Source organism: Rattus norvegicus, chromosome 1, assembly GCF_021556685.1.
Source record: "Rattus norvegicus strain SHRSP/BbbUtx chromosome 1, alternate assembly SHRSP_T2T, whole genome shotgun sequence".
Classification (NCBI taxonomy): domain Eukaryota; kingdom Metazoa; phylum Chordata; class Mammalia; order Rodentia; family Muridae; genus Rattus; species Rattus norvegicus.
The window spans coordinates 158523341-158539323 of record NC_141534.1 but is presented as its reverse complement, the minus strand read 5'-3'; the positions used below and the strand labels follow the sequence as shown (position 1 = coordinate 158539323).

At 37.4% G+C, this 15983-nt stretch overlaps 1 protein-coding gene across 23 annotated transcripts in view; it reads right to left on the bottom strand.

Annotated features, from left to right (window-relative positions):
* Positions 1 to 15983, bottom strand: part of Dlg2 (discs large MAGUK scaffold protein 2) — a 2073609-nt gene that overhangs the window by 499081 nt on the left and 1558545 nt on the right. For all 23 annotated transcript variants that reach the window (XM_087586773.1, XM_087586779.1, XM_087586780.1 and 20 more), the window contains 1 exon segment: positions 12376 to 12512. In XM_087586773.1, the coding sequence (XP_087442899.1) occupies positions 12376 to 12512 (137 nt within the window).

Below are 15983 nucleotides of genomic sequence, written 5' to 3'. Positions count from 1 at the left end.
TTTGAGAAGGTATCATGAGGTGCTAAAAAGAAGGTATATTCTTTCATTTTAGGATGAAATGTTCTATAGATATCTGTTAAATCTATTTGGCTCATATCTTCTGTTAGTTTCACTGCATTTCTGTTTAGCTTCTGTTTCTATGATCTGTCCATTGATGAGAGTGGGGTGTTGACATCACCCACTATTATTGTGTGTGGTGCAGTGTATGCTTTGAGCTTTAGTAAAATTTCTTTTCTGAATGTGGGTGCCCTTGCATTTGGAGCACAAATGTTCAGAATTGAGAGTTCATCATGGTAGAATTTTCCTTTGATGAGTATGAAGTGCCCTTATCCTTTTTGATAACTTTTTGTTGAAAGTTGATTTTATTCAATATTAGAATGGCTACTCCGGCTTGTTTATTGAGACTATTTACTTAGACATTTTTTTTCCAGTTTTTTACTCTGAGGTAGTATTTGTCTTTGTCACTGAAGTGTGTTTCCTTTATACAGCAAAATGCTGGGTCCTGTTTACATATCCAGTCTGTTAGTCTATGTCTTTTTATTGGGAAATTGAGTCTATTGATGTTGCAACATATTAAGGAATTGTGATTCTTATTTCATGTTATTTTTGTTGTTGGAGGTGGAATTATGTTTGTGTGACAATCTTCTTGTTGGGTTTGTTGGGTTACTTTCTTGCTTTTTCTAGGGTGTAGTTTCCCTCCTTGTGTTGGAGTTTTCATCTATCATCCTTTGTAGGGCTGGATTTGTGGAAAGATATTGTGTAAATTTGGTTTTGTCATGGAATATCTTGGTTTCTCCATCTATATTAATTGAGAGCTTTGCTAGATATGGTAGCCTGGCTGGCATTTTTGTTCTCTTAGGGTCTTTTTGACATCTGCATGGGATCGTCTGTCTTTCATAGTCTCTGGTGAGAAGTTCTGGGGTAATTCTGATAGATCTGCCTTTATATGTTACTTGGCCTTTTTCTGTTACTGCTTTTAATATTCTTTCTTTCCTTTGTGCATTTGGCTTTTTGATTATAATGTAACAGAAGAAGTTTCTTTTCTGGTCTATTTGGAATTCTGTAGGTTTCTTGATTGTTCATGGACACCTCTGTTTTTAGGTTAGGGAAGTTTTCTTCTATAATTTTGTTGAAGATATTTACTGGCCCTTTAATTTGAGAATCTTAGCTCTCTTCTCAATCTATTATCCTTAGGTTTGGTCTTCTTCTTGTATCCCAGATTTCTGGGATGTTTCGTGTAAGGAGCTTTTTGCATTTTGCAGGGTCTTTGACTATTGTGTCAATGTTTTCTATGATATCTTCTGCCCCTGAGATTTTCTCTATCTCTTGTATTCTGTTGGTGATGCTTGCATCTATGACTCCTGATCTCTTTCCTAGGTTTTATATCTCTAGGGTTGTCTCTCTTTTTTTAATATCTTTATTGTTTCTATTTCCACTTTATATGCTGGGTGGTTTTGTTAAATTCCTTCATCTGTTTGGTTGTGTTTTCCTATAACTCTTTAATGGATTTTGTGTTTCCTCTTAAAGGCTTCTGCTTGTTTTCCCATCTTCTTCTATATTTCTTTAAGGGAGTTATTTATGTTCTTACAATCCTCTGTCATCTTCATGAGATCTGATTTTAAACCAATATCTTGTTTTTCTGGTGTGTTAGGGTATCCAGGACTTTCTGTGTTGGCAGAACTGCATTCTGATGATGTCAAGTAGCCTCGGTTTCTGTTGCTTCAGTTCTTGTGTTTTCTTCTTTCCATTTGCTTATCTCTGATGTTAGTTGGTCTTGCTGTCTCTGATTGGAGCTTGTCCCTCCTTTTGGGCCTGGAAGCCTGTGATCATAGGAGTAAGAGCATTCCTGGGAGATCTGATCTCTCTGGCCAGGATTTGGGTCCGGAGGGTTGTGGGACAACCTTAGCTCTGGGCACAGATAGAGACCGGAAGGATCCTGTCCCAGGCTGCTCCGTGGTTCCTGTGCCCTGTGCAACCTGGTGGGTCTTTCTTTGGACAGCTTTTGGAGGAAAAATGGAGTCTCTTTGGGTCCCCTTTTGGACAGTTGTTGGAGGAAAAATGGGGTCTTACCTGTGGGCTTAGGAGTGAGAGCACTCCTGGGAGACCAGCTCTCTCTGGGCAGGATTTAGGTCCAGAGGGCTGTGGGACAGTCTTAGCTCCCATTCATAGATTTCTTACTCTTTCCTTTCATTGACTGAAGCTTCCTCCATAGTGCTGGTCACCCAAAGGACATGGCAGTGTGAAACCCAGGGCAAATCATGAGGTACAGGAAGCTCTTCCATCAATATTAACCACATTATGGTTATTTCTTGAATTGTGTAGAATATATGAACACAATGTCTGGGTTTGTATTTATTTATTTATTTATTTATTTATTTATTTATTTATTTTTGTTTTAATATTTTGTTTTCTTTTTGTGTTTTGCTAACTTGATACACACTAGAGTCATTTGATAAAAGGAAATATCAATTGAGAGATTGGCCTGTAGACATGTCTACATGGGGCATTTTCTTGATTAATCATTAATGTGGGAGGGCCCAGTCCACTGAGGATGGTGTTACCTTTTTGACTGTGGTCCTGGATTATATGATGAAGCAGGTAAAGAAAAGTCACAAGGAGCAAGCTAGTAAGTAGCATTCCTCTATGTTCTCTGCTTCTCTTCTCTATGTTCTTCTCTTTTCATGTACGACTTCAAGTTCGTACCATGCTTGAGTTCCCTCTGGGATGGAGTGCAATGTAAGGTGGTTGTAAAGCGAAGTAAACCCTTCCACTCTATGCTGCTTTAGATTCTGGATTTATTACAGCAATAGGAACACACACACACACACACACACACACACACACACACACACTTAAAGATACTTGCATGTAGCAGAGGCAACTTTTCTGCTTTACTAGTGGGGTGTGCTATTGAAATAATTTTGGTACTGGGCATATGGCTCAGTGGTACAAAACTTGATTTCTCTATACAAATCCCTGTGTTCAACTCTTATCACTACAAAACAAAAAGGAAATCAAATCAGTAGTTTAATTTTACAAAACTAGTGAGCAGTATAAGGAGAGGCTAAAACTATTAAGAGTGATAGATCAGTATTAGTGCTTGAGAGGGCTCAGGTAGGTTTAGGTCAAGGTCAGATTGGTTCTGTCCTAGGTCCCATGAGAGAATCATTTAGAAAATAAAATCCAAATGAATGTAGTTCTTATGTCAGAGAGGTTCTTATTTATTTGGGATGGATTGAGGACTGGGTATTCATTATGCTCAGAAGCTAACCATCAGATTCTTGTGTACAAATGGGATTGAGAACTAGAGACATTGAATAAATGGGTGAAAGGAATAGGGCTTCAGGGAACCATGCTGTAGGTCTGCATCCATTTTCCCAGTTTACTAGTTATACAGTTTTGGGTATTTTCTCGCTCCAATTGACAATAGTGTGGCAAATGTGCTGAGTATCTGCTAAGGGCAAGTGTGAGCAGTGCATGCTTATACACAATTTGACCTGTAGAAGCATAAGTGGGTTGCTGGTCGAAGGACTACAGCCTATCTAAGGTGGATTACCACCATCAGTGAATGTCCTATTTCTCCCTCAGATAATTTCCATATATTTGCATTGTCTTTAGTATGATGTCAATTTTTACTGACGTTTAAATTTAACCATCAAAAGTTAACCAGTTTAAGTCCTTACAACCAACATTCATCCAGAAAAAAAGTATTATTTTTCCTATTCCCCAAAACTATTTTTCTGTCTTCACCACATCTTTAGCATAGGAATAAAACAAAAGGCTTCTTACACATCTCAGAGTATGTTCCACTGAATTCTAGTTGTGAGTGTTTTATAAGTATCATTTTAATAAGAGTATTTCATGATAAATAAGGTTGAAAAGTATAGAGTTAGAAAAAGCATGTCTTGGGTTGGGGATTTAGCTCAGTGGTAGAGCGCTTGGCTAGGAAGCGCAAGGCCCTGGGTTCAGTCCCCAGCTCCGAAAAAAAGAACCGAAGGGAAAAAAAAAAGAAAAAAAAAAAGAAAAAGCATGTCTTTAGCTGTGTACTTCAAAGATCTTTGCAATGAGTGCTTTTTATATGTTGATTTTCACATTTATAATATCATTTTATATGCTCATTTCTTCCATTTTAATATCCTTTTTATATGTTTAGAAGTAGCCTCAATAGAGTTGCATACACGTTTCAGAATTTCCCAGCCTTCTATGGCTTTAGAGTCCTTTAATAACACATATTAGGAATGATACTAGTATTTAAAAACACATATTGGGGAATGATAATCTAAAGCAATGATACTATGGTACAGAAATCAAAATAAGTGAACAAAGATACTCCTGGCTTGCCTACAGTGACTTGGTAGATTAGGGTCTGCCCATGACTAATACATAGCTCTTCAAAGGCTGAGTCCAGTGTTTTTCCACTTGTCTTCTATGCATTTATCATCCTCCCCTTCCCTTACGACTTCCCTTTTAAGGAAAGGAGAGATGAATTCATTTTCTGCAAAAGTGTATAAATTCTCTTACTGACATTTTTTCTTTAAATGTCAAGTAGAGGTTATAGAGGGGAAAGCGTAAGATTTTTAAACCTTAAATTATAACGTGACAAGGAGCTTGACAACCAACAACTAATGTTACTGCTCTAAAAATGACAAATGATACTAGATTTTATGTCTCTGGGTATTATGCAGAAATGGTAAAAAGGACTACAGTTTTATAATACATTTGGTTCTGAGGAGCATCTTGCCAAGGTTTAAGAAGAAACAGCGTATGGAACTATATGAAAGATAAAAATCCCAAAACTTTAATGTTGACAACTTTCGACCAGCTGTCTCAAGATACTCAAGATCAAGTAATAATCTATTCACTCCGAGTTTAACAGTAAGTTTCCAAACATTTGCTCTCTCTGGCATTCAATTAAACAAACAGACAAAAAATTTAATGCCATGAAGCCAAGGACATTAAAATATTACATGGAAATATACAATATATACCAAATATTTGGGTGACCATGAAACATGTAACTGTCTGGTCATATAACCTCATTTCAAACACTATAAGTTTGTGGCAAAGTAGACAATATAATTCTTCCTTACAGCACAATTTGTGCTAAGCTCAGGTGGTGTAAAATTGCCTAAGTCTTTAAAAGTGGAAAATAGATAGTAAGGAATGCAAAGATATTTTAAGTGCAAATCTATTTCTAATAAATAAATGAAATGTGATAATGAATGTTGGCAATTCCTTTAGTTTCTACCCAGCAGCTACCTAGTCAGAAAAAGACATAGATGGTCTAACTCAGGTGTGCTTAATAGATACTAGCTCTCAATTCTGTCGGAGGCCTCCTGAATATGTTTTAACTTGCTATGACATACTGAGACTCTTTTTTTTCTTTTCTTTTTTCCGGAGCTGGGGACCAAACCCAGGGCCTTGCGCTCTACCACTGAGCTAAATCCCCAACCCCTTTACCGAGACTCTTTAATCCTAACAGAGACCTACCCCCTTCCCAGAAGGTCTCCAAAAGGATATGGGCACACCAACCAAGGACTCTACCTCGATTGTGGCACAGCAATCACTGGGAAACAGTGTCCCACTGCCTTGGACACTGCCAGGGTTCTGCCTGAACTGTGGACAAACAGAGGATATCCAGAGAGTTAAATGTCTCATATGGCATAAGACTAGGTGAAGTCATCTCTCTCATGTTCCTCCTCCATAGAAAAAAAGCTTATCTTCTGTGTCTTATGGCCAGGCTGCCTCTGCCTGTGTTGCAATGGCAACCACAGGAACTTGGAAGAACTGTTTAGGTAGTGGAATATAAAGTAACTTCTCTCATTTTAATTAATATATGACATCTAGATTATAATTTATGCTTCTCACGTCTCTGATTACATTGGTGGCTAAGCTAACTATAGCTTGACAGTTAAACAATAGGCAACTAGCTCCTTATCCCAAGGCGACCCACCACTGTGTTAGCTCATTAAACAATTCCGTACATAGCTAAGACTACCAGATCTCTTATTAACACGACAGACAGGTTTCACTTGCTCACAGATTTCATGATGAAAGATACACACTTCATATTTAACTTTTTGCTACTCCGTTATCTAAAAAACCCAGTTTTCAGTGACTCTTCCCCAATGACCAACCACCTGTGTCTTAAAGAAAATAATTGGATAGAAAAAGACACAAACTTCATTCAAGGCTTTAGGATATGAAAGCTTAAGTTATGAGGGTCTAAGAAAACACTTGAGGGTCTAGAAAGGCATTTTGAGATTGGTAATTGTAAGATACAAATGTTGGAGAGCAAAAAACAAAAACAAAAATCAAAAACAAACCTTGGATGGTGATAGAAAACGATTTAAGATGCAAAAAGGCTTTAGGTTTCTTCCCCTATGCCATTGTTATGTTAAGAGTTTGAAAGTTCAGAGTTCTAACATTAAGCAATGGAGTTCTGCTAAATTATTAGCCTGACTATGGTCAAACATTTCACTATATGGTCCACTTTCATAATCATAAGTTCAAGACTTTAAGTTTCCCCAGGTTGTCTTTTGACTAAAGAATTAAAGATATTTCTCAGGCTAAATCTATATAATCAACTATCATCACAACAAAATCAAAATTTTAAGTTTCCTTTGATTGCTTTTTAAATATAGACTTAAAACTGTTTATCATTATGCTAAATGTATGTAATTCCGTCCTCTGGCAAGAAGGAGAAAAGCCTGTCTTGCCCCTTCTGCTCCATGTTAGCTTTCTGTCTTCCTGGAGTTCACCTTAAAAGCATGTTCATATTTTAACAAATTTATCTCTTTCATAAACTTAAAAATGAAATTAAAAAAAATTCTTGAAGGCTCCAGGAGATAAAATACCCCTGTCAATCATTAGCCTAAGTTCCCCACCTGTTATTTATTTCAGAGGGTGGGATTCCTCCTCTGGTTCCCTGGTTTGAGAATTCCCCTCCCCAGCCTCCAAGACCATAGGCCTAAAGGTTTCAAACGCACACTTATGAAAAGTTTTTCTCCCGAACTTACTTAACTTTGTGTTCTGCCTCTAAGTGTATATGCATTTTACCATCTTCACCCAGGGCAGTGCCAGAGAAGCAGCTCACAGGTGCTTCTCTCCCAGATGCTTCTACTGGGCCTGCACTTTCCTAGTTACAGATGGTCCTACAGACTCTGGACAGCAATGAAACAGCCAGCTCTCCCAGGACTTGAGCAGCATCCCCATCCCAATTTCCTTAGCTTCCCAGAAGACAGAACGAATGCCCTGAAGTCTACAGGAAATATTTTAAAGAATAAGACAACTTCACTCCTGTTCCCCCACCCCTTTCTAGTTCCTTATTTTTATTGGATATTTTACTTATTTACATTTTAAGTGTTATCCCCTTTCCTGGTTTCCGCTTCACAATCCCTTATTCCATTCCTCCTCCCCTTGTTTCTATGAGGGTGCTCCCCCACCCTCCCATCTACTCCCACCTAAATGTTGGCATTCTTCTAGGCTCCTCCCAACAGCTACCTAGAAACAGCTTGTCTAGTTGCCTGCCAGGCTCAAGTCAACCTGGTGTAAAAGAAGGACTTTTGGTCTCTGGTCTCTCTCTCCATCTTCTCCCTCTCCCCTCCCCATCTGCCTCCTTCCCTCCCTTCCCAACTTCAGTCTCTTCCCATCTTCAGTCTCCTTCCATGTGTTTCCAGCTGTTCCCTTCTTTCTTTGCCTCTACCCCATTTCCAGGCCATCTTCCCCTTGCACTAATAAACTTTCTACATGCTAGGTGTGTTGCATGGCTTGGTTGTTCAGGCAGACACCTTAGCCAGGCTGCTAAGGTCCTCCATCCTGTCTCATTATACTCCATATTTAAAAACACAACAAATACTTCAGAAATAAGAGACAAATGAGACACACATCCTAAAAAATTGTGCAATGATGATATGGCAGTACAAACTTGTACATATATATGAAATATATTTGCCATGTCTAAGGGCAGGACTATAAAAGGAGATAAGCATAGAAAATAATTTTCAATGCAATGAGAGAAAAAGATGGTGGTGAGTATACAGTATGTATCTATGGGGAAGTATTACATTCTCCACTCTTAAAGGGCCCCATCAGAAGTGAAATATCACTTCACCCAGTTGATTTTCTGTGGGATTGTGAAGTTCCAAACAAAGATGACATTTAAGGTTTAAATTCTGAAACATACGAACTTTCTTACAAGGGGAGGCAAACTCTATATAGAATGAATCAGGAGATGCCCAACATAAAGTTATCTTACTTGTGAAGCCAAGGGGGGTATTATTAAGACTATGCCTGCTCTCTCAAGGCTGCATTCTTACTTAGGGTAGGTGATTGGAGAGTTTCAGAACTGTAGGTATCTATCCACAAAGCCTAAAAAAACTAATGGGTGTTCAATATAAACTAATTTTTATTTGTTGCAATTCTCAGGGTTTTGCTAAGCAAGCTCATTTACTGAGCCATAGCCCAGTGTTGAGTTTCATTTTTGGGCCAGTGTACTTAAAGTACTCTGAGTGGGTAACATATTGGGGACATTTCCTAAGGACCAAAAGAAGGAAGTGGGGTAAGCAACTTCAGAAAGAATGGCATATTCTTGTTCCCCTTTTAAAGAAGGAGTGAACCATTCACATTTTGATCATCTGTCTTGAGTTTCATTTGTTCTAGGCATTTAGGGTAATTCAAGCATTTGGGCTAATAGCCACTTATCAGTGAGTGCATACCATGTATGTCTTTCTGTGTTTGGGTTAGCTCACTCAGGATGATATTTTCCAGTTCCAGCCATTTGCCTACGAATTTCATAAAGTCGTTGTTTTTGATAGCTGAGTAATATTCCATTGTGTAGATGTACCACATTTTCTGTATCCATTCCTCTGTTGAAGGGCATCTGGGTTCTTTCCAGCTTCTGGCTATTATAAATAAGGCTGCAATGAACATAGTGGAGCACGTGTCTTTTTTATATGTTGGGGCATCTTTTGGGTATATGCCCAAGAGAGGTATAGCTGGATCCTCAGGCAGTTCAATGTCCAATTTTCTGAGGATCCTCCAGACTGATTTCCAGAATGGTTGTACCAGTTTGCAATCCCACCAACAATGGAGGAGTGTTCCTCTTTCTCCACATCCTCGCCAGCATCTGTTGTCCCCTGAGTTTTTGATCTTAGCCATTCTCACTGGTGTGAGGTGAAATCTCAGGGTTGTTTTGATTTGCATTTCCCTTATGACTAAAGATGTTGAACATTTCTTTAGGTGTAGGCAAAGATTAAAACAGAGACTGAAGGAACACCCATTCAGAGTCTGCCCCACATGTGGCCCATGCATATACAGCCATCCAATTAGACAAGATGGATGAAGCAAAGAAGTGCAGACCGACAGGAGCCGGATGTAGATCGCTCCTGAGAGACACAGCCAGAATACAGCAAATACAGAGGCGAATACCAGCAGCAAACCACTGAACTGAGAATAGGACCCCTGTTGAAGGAATCAGAGAAAGAACTGGAAGAGCTTGAAGGGGCTCGAGACCCCATATGTACAACAATGCCAAGCAACCAGAGCTTCCAGGGACTAAGCCACTACCTAAAGACTATACATGGACTGACCCTGGACTCTGACCTCATAGGTAGCAATGAATATCCTAGTAAGAGCACCAGTGGAAGGGGAAGCCCTGGGTCCTGCTAAGACTGAACCCCCAGTGAACTAGACTGTTGGGGGGAGGGGGACAATGGGGGGAGGGTGGGGAGGGGAACACCGATAAGAAAGGGGAGGGGGGAGGGGGATGTTTGCCCGGAAACTGGGAAAGGGAATAACACTCGAAATGTATATAAGAAATACTCAAGTTAATAATAAAAAAAAAAAAAAGAAAAAAAAAAGAAAGAATGGCATATTTAGAGTGCTGCAGCTGGTAAGTCACAGAGCCTAAATCATGTGCACTACCTTTGTGGAGAGAAAAGTGGAAGAATATTAAAAATGATATTTTAAAGTAGAGGTTAAACAGAGTGATAAGGGAACAGCAACAGATATCTTGGGAGCTGACGCAGAATACTGGTGTTCAGGATAGTATCACCATTGTTTGTTTGTGTTTCTCTCTCAGGGTCACTTTTTTTCTTCCAGAATATTTTAAAGTGAACAATTTTTTTTCCTTTTCTTTCATTCCAAGATTCCGCTTACCAGTTGCCTTGGAAGTACTAATTATGGTTTTCCTTATATAGGACAGAAGAGAACTATTATTGTGGAAGGTTCATTAAAAAAACCACATTCATTTCTTAACACTTAAACCAGCGAAAATTATGTCATAGCTAGTTTTGAAATTATTGTATTACAATGAATATAAAATTATCATGGAAAAATACAATGGCATCTGAAAAAATCATAGGTAGAATTATATGGATATAAAGGTCTTTTTCCTTAGAATTTAGAAATAAGTCTACAGATGTAGGCCAAGCTTCAAGAAATCAGCAGGCAGGTGTAGCCTGACTTCACAATGGCATCAGAAGAAATGCTGAGAAACTTACATCTAACTCCGATTATGTAACGGGTGAAACCCATCCTAAGGCAGCCATTACTTGAAAATGAAAGTTTCCCTTTCATTTTTAATGTAGAAGATGGTTTCACACTTTATTCTAATGTCAAGATGTTAAGAATTAGGTTTATGTTATAAGCAAACGTTCATATCTTAAGTACCTAAAATAATTTTTCTCATTCGGAAATGCAACATCACAAGATTAATTTCCAAAGTACATAAAGAAACCAAAGCTTCACAGATTCTGGAGAATGAAAACAGTGGTGACTTTAGGTGGTCAAGAATTTGGAAACCCCGAGTAGCAAGTTTGACCAAAGGTCTTACTGATGCTTTTTCCTCTGTCTCCTCCTTTCTTCATTTCTTTGTTCATTTGTTCATTCCTTCCTTCCTTATGTTGGCCTGTGCAACTTGACTGGATGTTTTCTCAACAGAGGATGTCCTTCTTAAAGACTAGCTACTCTTCGGTAGTTGGAAGAGACACTCGTTAAACTCCTAACTAAATCATAAGCAAAGGAAGGAGAGACAGAACTGACTGACAGATTCAACAAAATGAATGCCATCCTGTGCAGGGGAAAATATTATATTGCAATATAAGTATTTCTTGACATGATGAATATGCATGGACAGCCAGATTGCATTGTTTGCAAAGCCAATTTATTACATATTCAATGATAAGAATATGGCTACGTTGGTAAATATCTCTGCTCTTGTTTTCTTTAGGAATTATTCTGTCATGGGAAATAAATGTTACTTTATAAAGGAGTATAAGGAGTTTATGAAACAATACATACCATATATAGAGATGAATTCAGTACAAAGGCTATTCACAATCAGAAGTTAGACCACCAGGATTAAACAGAAACACTCCCTAAGGCCTGGGAATAACCAATAGAAAACTTTGATGCGTTATCTCCAAAGTTTACGTATATAATGAAATGATCTTTCTGTTGAATTGTACATATCACTCTTCCCCTAACAATTTTCATAAAGGAAGAGGAGATAATGGCTCCTTGGTGATATAATTCATCTTATGTAGTTAGATAGGCATTAGGCTTAGAAGCCCTTGGAGCTCTGGACAAACTCTTACCACACAATAGACTTCTTGACTCCACTTCTGTGTTTACAGAGGACCATTGCTCATGAAAATGGATTCATTTGAGAATATGCTAAAGAGATGGGAGGAATAATTATCTTCTTAATGAGATAATGTATTTTTCCTTCCCCAAAGCGCTTTCCAGGATTTAATGGCTCATGGAGCTTTCACCACGCTATGGTGCTAAGTCTGCCTGCTTTCCTTTTCTATCTTTATCTCTCTCTTTTTCAGATACTGGCCAAATATCTAAGCATGCTTGCCTAGCACTAGGGCTTTCCCTTTCTTTCTCTGAGGCACCCCATCCTTTCTGCAGTCCTGCTGCTTGCTTATGCTCATTGCTTCACAGGCATATAATACAAGTTAAATAAGTTAAAGGAAAGGTCATAGTCTGATAAGATTGCTAGCCAAAGAGGAGGAGGAGGAAGAGGAAGAAGAAGAAGAAGAAGAAGAAGAAGAAGAAGAAGAAGAAGAAGAAGAAGAAGAAGAAGAAGAAGAAGAAGCAGCAGCAGCAGCCATCTCTCAGTCAGTAAGAGCACATTGACATTGAGTGTCCATGTGAGAGGTACTCAGATGGTGGCCATCTGCAAACCTGGAGGAATGCCCTAGTAAAAAATGAAGCAATAGTTTTTTGTAATTCTGAGAAAATACATTTCTGTTGTTTAAGCCATCTAGTCTAGGGTATTTTGCTATAGCTTCCCAAGTTAAGACAGTCACACTAGGAGCAAGAAGAGGCTTCTGCACTTGTACACAGTTTTGCGTGGGTCACACTCACCATTAGCAGTCTGTCTCCTACTTGCAACCTTCCATCTTTCTGTGCAGCTCCACCATCTATAATTTTCGTTACATAAATGCTGTTGTCTCCGGGAATGTGTTGGTTCCCCACCCCTCCAGCAATACTGAAGCCTAAACCTGGAGGAGAGGAACATAAAATTAAAAACAAAGATAATTAACTATATGTCAACAACTAACTATATATCAACAACTGACAAATAATTAGCACATTTTTTCCTAATAAACAGCAGCAAGGATTCTGCTGAAATCAATGTTATTCTTTAAATATTTGAAGAGATTATTGACTTTTGCTAAAGAAGAAATTTTTTTTTCTTTTTTTAGGTAATCATATGTGAATTTTAGTTTTGCCCTATTTGATGACTGGGCACCAATCACTATTATTTCCAGCTAATGAGTTTATGATCACTAACTGGTCAGAACAAGAGCACAGCAAGGGATACAGCTTTTATCCCCTTCAAGATCAGAGCTGTATTTTTGCATTGAGAGTCTCAAGCATATTTAAATAAGACACTTTTCCTTTTCCTTTTAAAATGAATAGAAAAAGTATAAGATCATTTAAAATGTGGACTCTTATATTTTAAGCAATGTGTTTTTACTCTGGTTTGAAAAAATGCTTATTTTTATTTAACTATGGAAATAGTTAAGCTCAGCAAAAGGAAAATTATCTGCTGACTATAAAGTAATTGTAAAATATAATTTATAGATATGTTGTAAATATGATTGACTATGTACTTGGCAAAATACTTATAGTATATATAAAAATAGTATGCAAATCACTAAAAATTACAGGAATAGAATAATTGAAGCCCATTGGAATTAAACACAGAGGTTTGTGTTTCATGTCTTAAACACACACACACACACACACACACACACACACACGAACACATTAACTAACTGATAAATCTGTCATAACATTTTGACAATTTATATGATAATGAAAAATGCTTTTATAACCATTAACTATATTTCATTATGCTTTTGATTATTAATGCGGATTTTTTTTTTTCCCGGAGCTGGGGACCGAACCCAGGGCCTCGAGCTTCCTAGGTGAGCGCTGAACCCAGGGCCTCGCGCTTCCTAGGTGAGCGCTCTACCACTGAGCTAAATCCCCAGCCCCGCTTTTGATTATTAATATGGAGTGATTTAAATACAACCCCTTAAGATAATATGAACAATGGCAAAATGACAACATAGTGAATTATAAAGTTATACCCTGGAATTTTATTAAAAATGCAATAGTTTTGTTAAACAAACTATAATAGTTGTTAAAATAATGGAAAGTGGTCCCAAATTGATAGGACAATTAAAGAGTTATCTAATTTCCTACTGAGGTGAGTAATTATTCTTTATTGGTGCTGTGACAGTCCCCATAGAACCATGAATATATTTCTCTTCCTAGGACTTAAAGCAATGATCAAAGAATAAATAAAAAGTCTATAAACTGTGTTTTCCTAAGAACTTTAAAATATACATTAGTACAGGTTGTCCAAAACTCTAATTTCACTGGCTAATTGAGCAAAAGAATATTTTTAAAATATATCTTCAACACTTGCATTTTCTTTTTTTTATAACATATTCAAAGTGCTTTCATTTTATTGTGGAGCAAGGGTATAGGATAGTACAAATAAAAATGGGTCTTGTTAATATCAGGTTGTTTAATTTTCTTTTTTTTTTTGTAAACTAAGAAGAATGACTAAGAAGAATGGCATTATCAGGCAAATTGACACAAGCTGTGTAGAAATTTGGATGGTTATCAACCATTTTTCGAATTTATTTGAAGATCAGACAAACATTTTCACTTAAGTATGAGTTTGTTGGACTATATGCGTACTGTGAACATTTTTGAAGTCTAGTTTTTTTTTTTTTGTACCGTAAGCAGGAGACTAGTTTTGAAAATACTTTCCTGTAATTCTTATTTAAAAGAGAACAGTTTAGAATAATGGTGACACAAAAGCAGACAGGTTTGAACTTGTTATAAAAGACCATGTATAACTTTCTATGTAATTTTGTTTTTCATCTTTGACCTTGATGGTCCTACACTATACCCATCTTCTCCATTAATTTGTTCAGGTTAGAGAAATACATAAAAAAGAGGAATACTAAATGAATAGCTGTTCCTTAATTTTAGCATTATAAGGTTAGTATTATAAGGTAAGCAAGCAGATAAAATACAAAACATAAAGGCCCTGGTACAGGGCACTTGCATTATCACAGGCAGTCTACTGCATTTGTAGCACAACAGAGGTCATTCCAACCACAGAAAAGAAAATGTTAAACACATATCTAAGAGCTCTGATTTACATCCACTAGACCAGCAATAAATGCCAAAGACAGTCTTGGTTCCTGAGAGCTACGGAACACATTAGCACCATAAAGAAGATTAAGTCCCACAAAGAGAATAACTATAGAGTTGACATTTGAAGTTGAAGACTCTATAAAGCCCATGAAATCACTATGAACACTGTGGACATAAATACATCAGCTGAAACACTGTTTCCTCCTCTTCCTTTTTTGAGATTAGGCTTATGTACTTCTTTTTATTTAATGACACTACTCAAGGTGAAGTCAGATGTTTGGAGTACACCTAACTCTGAGACCCAGAGAATGTGATGGCACACAGCTAAACATTTCTCACATTTTAATGATATATGGATATGTTTTAAACCAACCCTCACTGAATAATTCTCTAATATTTTTAAGTAGTATTCCTTTTATGATTTTGGTATAGGGTCACTGTGTTGTGCAGTCTGTCCTTAAACTCACGATCTTTTTGCCTCAACCTCCTGGGAACTGAAAAGGAAACAGGTATGTAGGTATGTATATCATACCTAGTCATATTCCAGATATTCAGCTCAGTATGCTATATAAAGTGAAACTCTGCCTACATAAATAAAATCAGTTTACTTATAGGTAAAAAAATCCATATATGTTGTAAGATTCAATGTATTCTCATCCACCCATCCACACATTCATTCATAAAACTAACATCTCCTAAGTACATTCTATAGCTTTCTTGATTTGAGACAGGGTTATATGTAGCACAGGACAGCCTCAAACTTTTTATGAAGGCAAAACTGGACTTGAGTTCCTGACCCTTTCACTCTTCCACTTTCCAAGTGCTAGGTTTACGAGCATAAGTGTCCATGCTGATCTATTCTATGTATATTATAGCCAATTTCTTTCCATTTTGACCAAGACAGTCATCCTGTTATATTTATCATGGCTGCAATAGAAATAAACTGTCTAGGGCTGGAGAGATGGCTCAGTGGTTAAGAGCACCCGACTATTCTTCCAGAGGTCCTGAGTTCAATTCCCAGCAACCACATGGTGGCTCACAACCATCTGTAAAGAGATCCGATGCCCTCTTCTGGTATCTGAAGACAGCTACAGTGTACTTATATATAATAAATGAATAAATCTTTAAAAAAAAGAAATAAACTGGCTAGAGTATTCCTTTAAGGCTTTATTCAAATATCAATTTCTCTATAAGCCTGAACCTGATTTTTCTACTAAATAATGTTCGTAACCTTACACTCTATTGGTTAGAGTTAATTGTCAAGTTAATACAATCTAGAATCACATAGA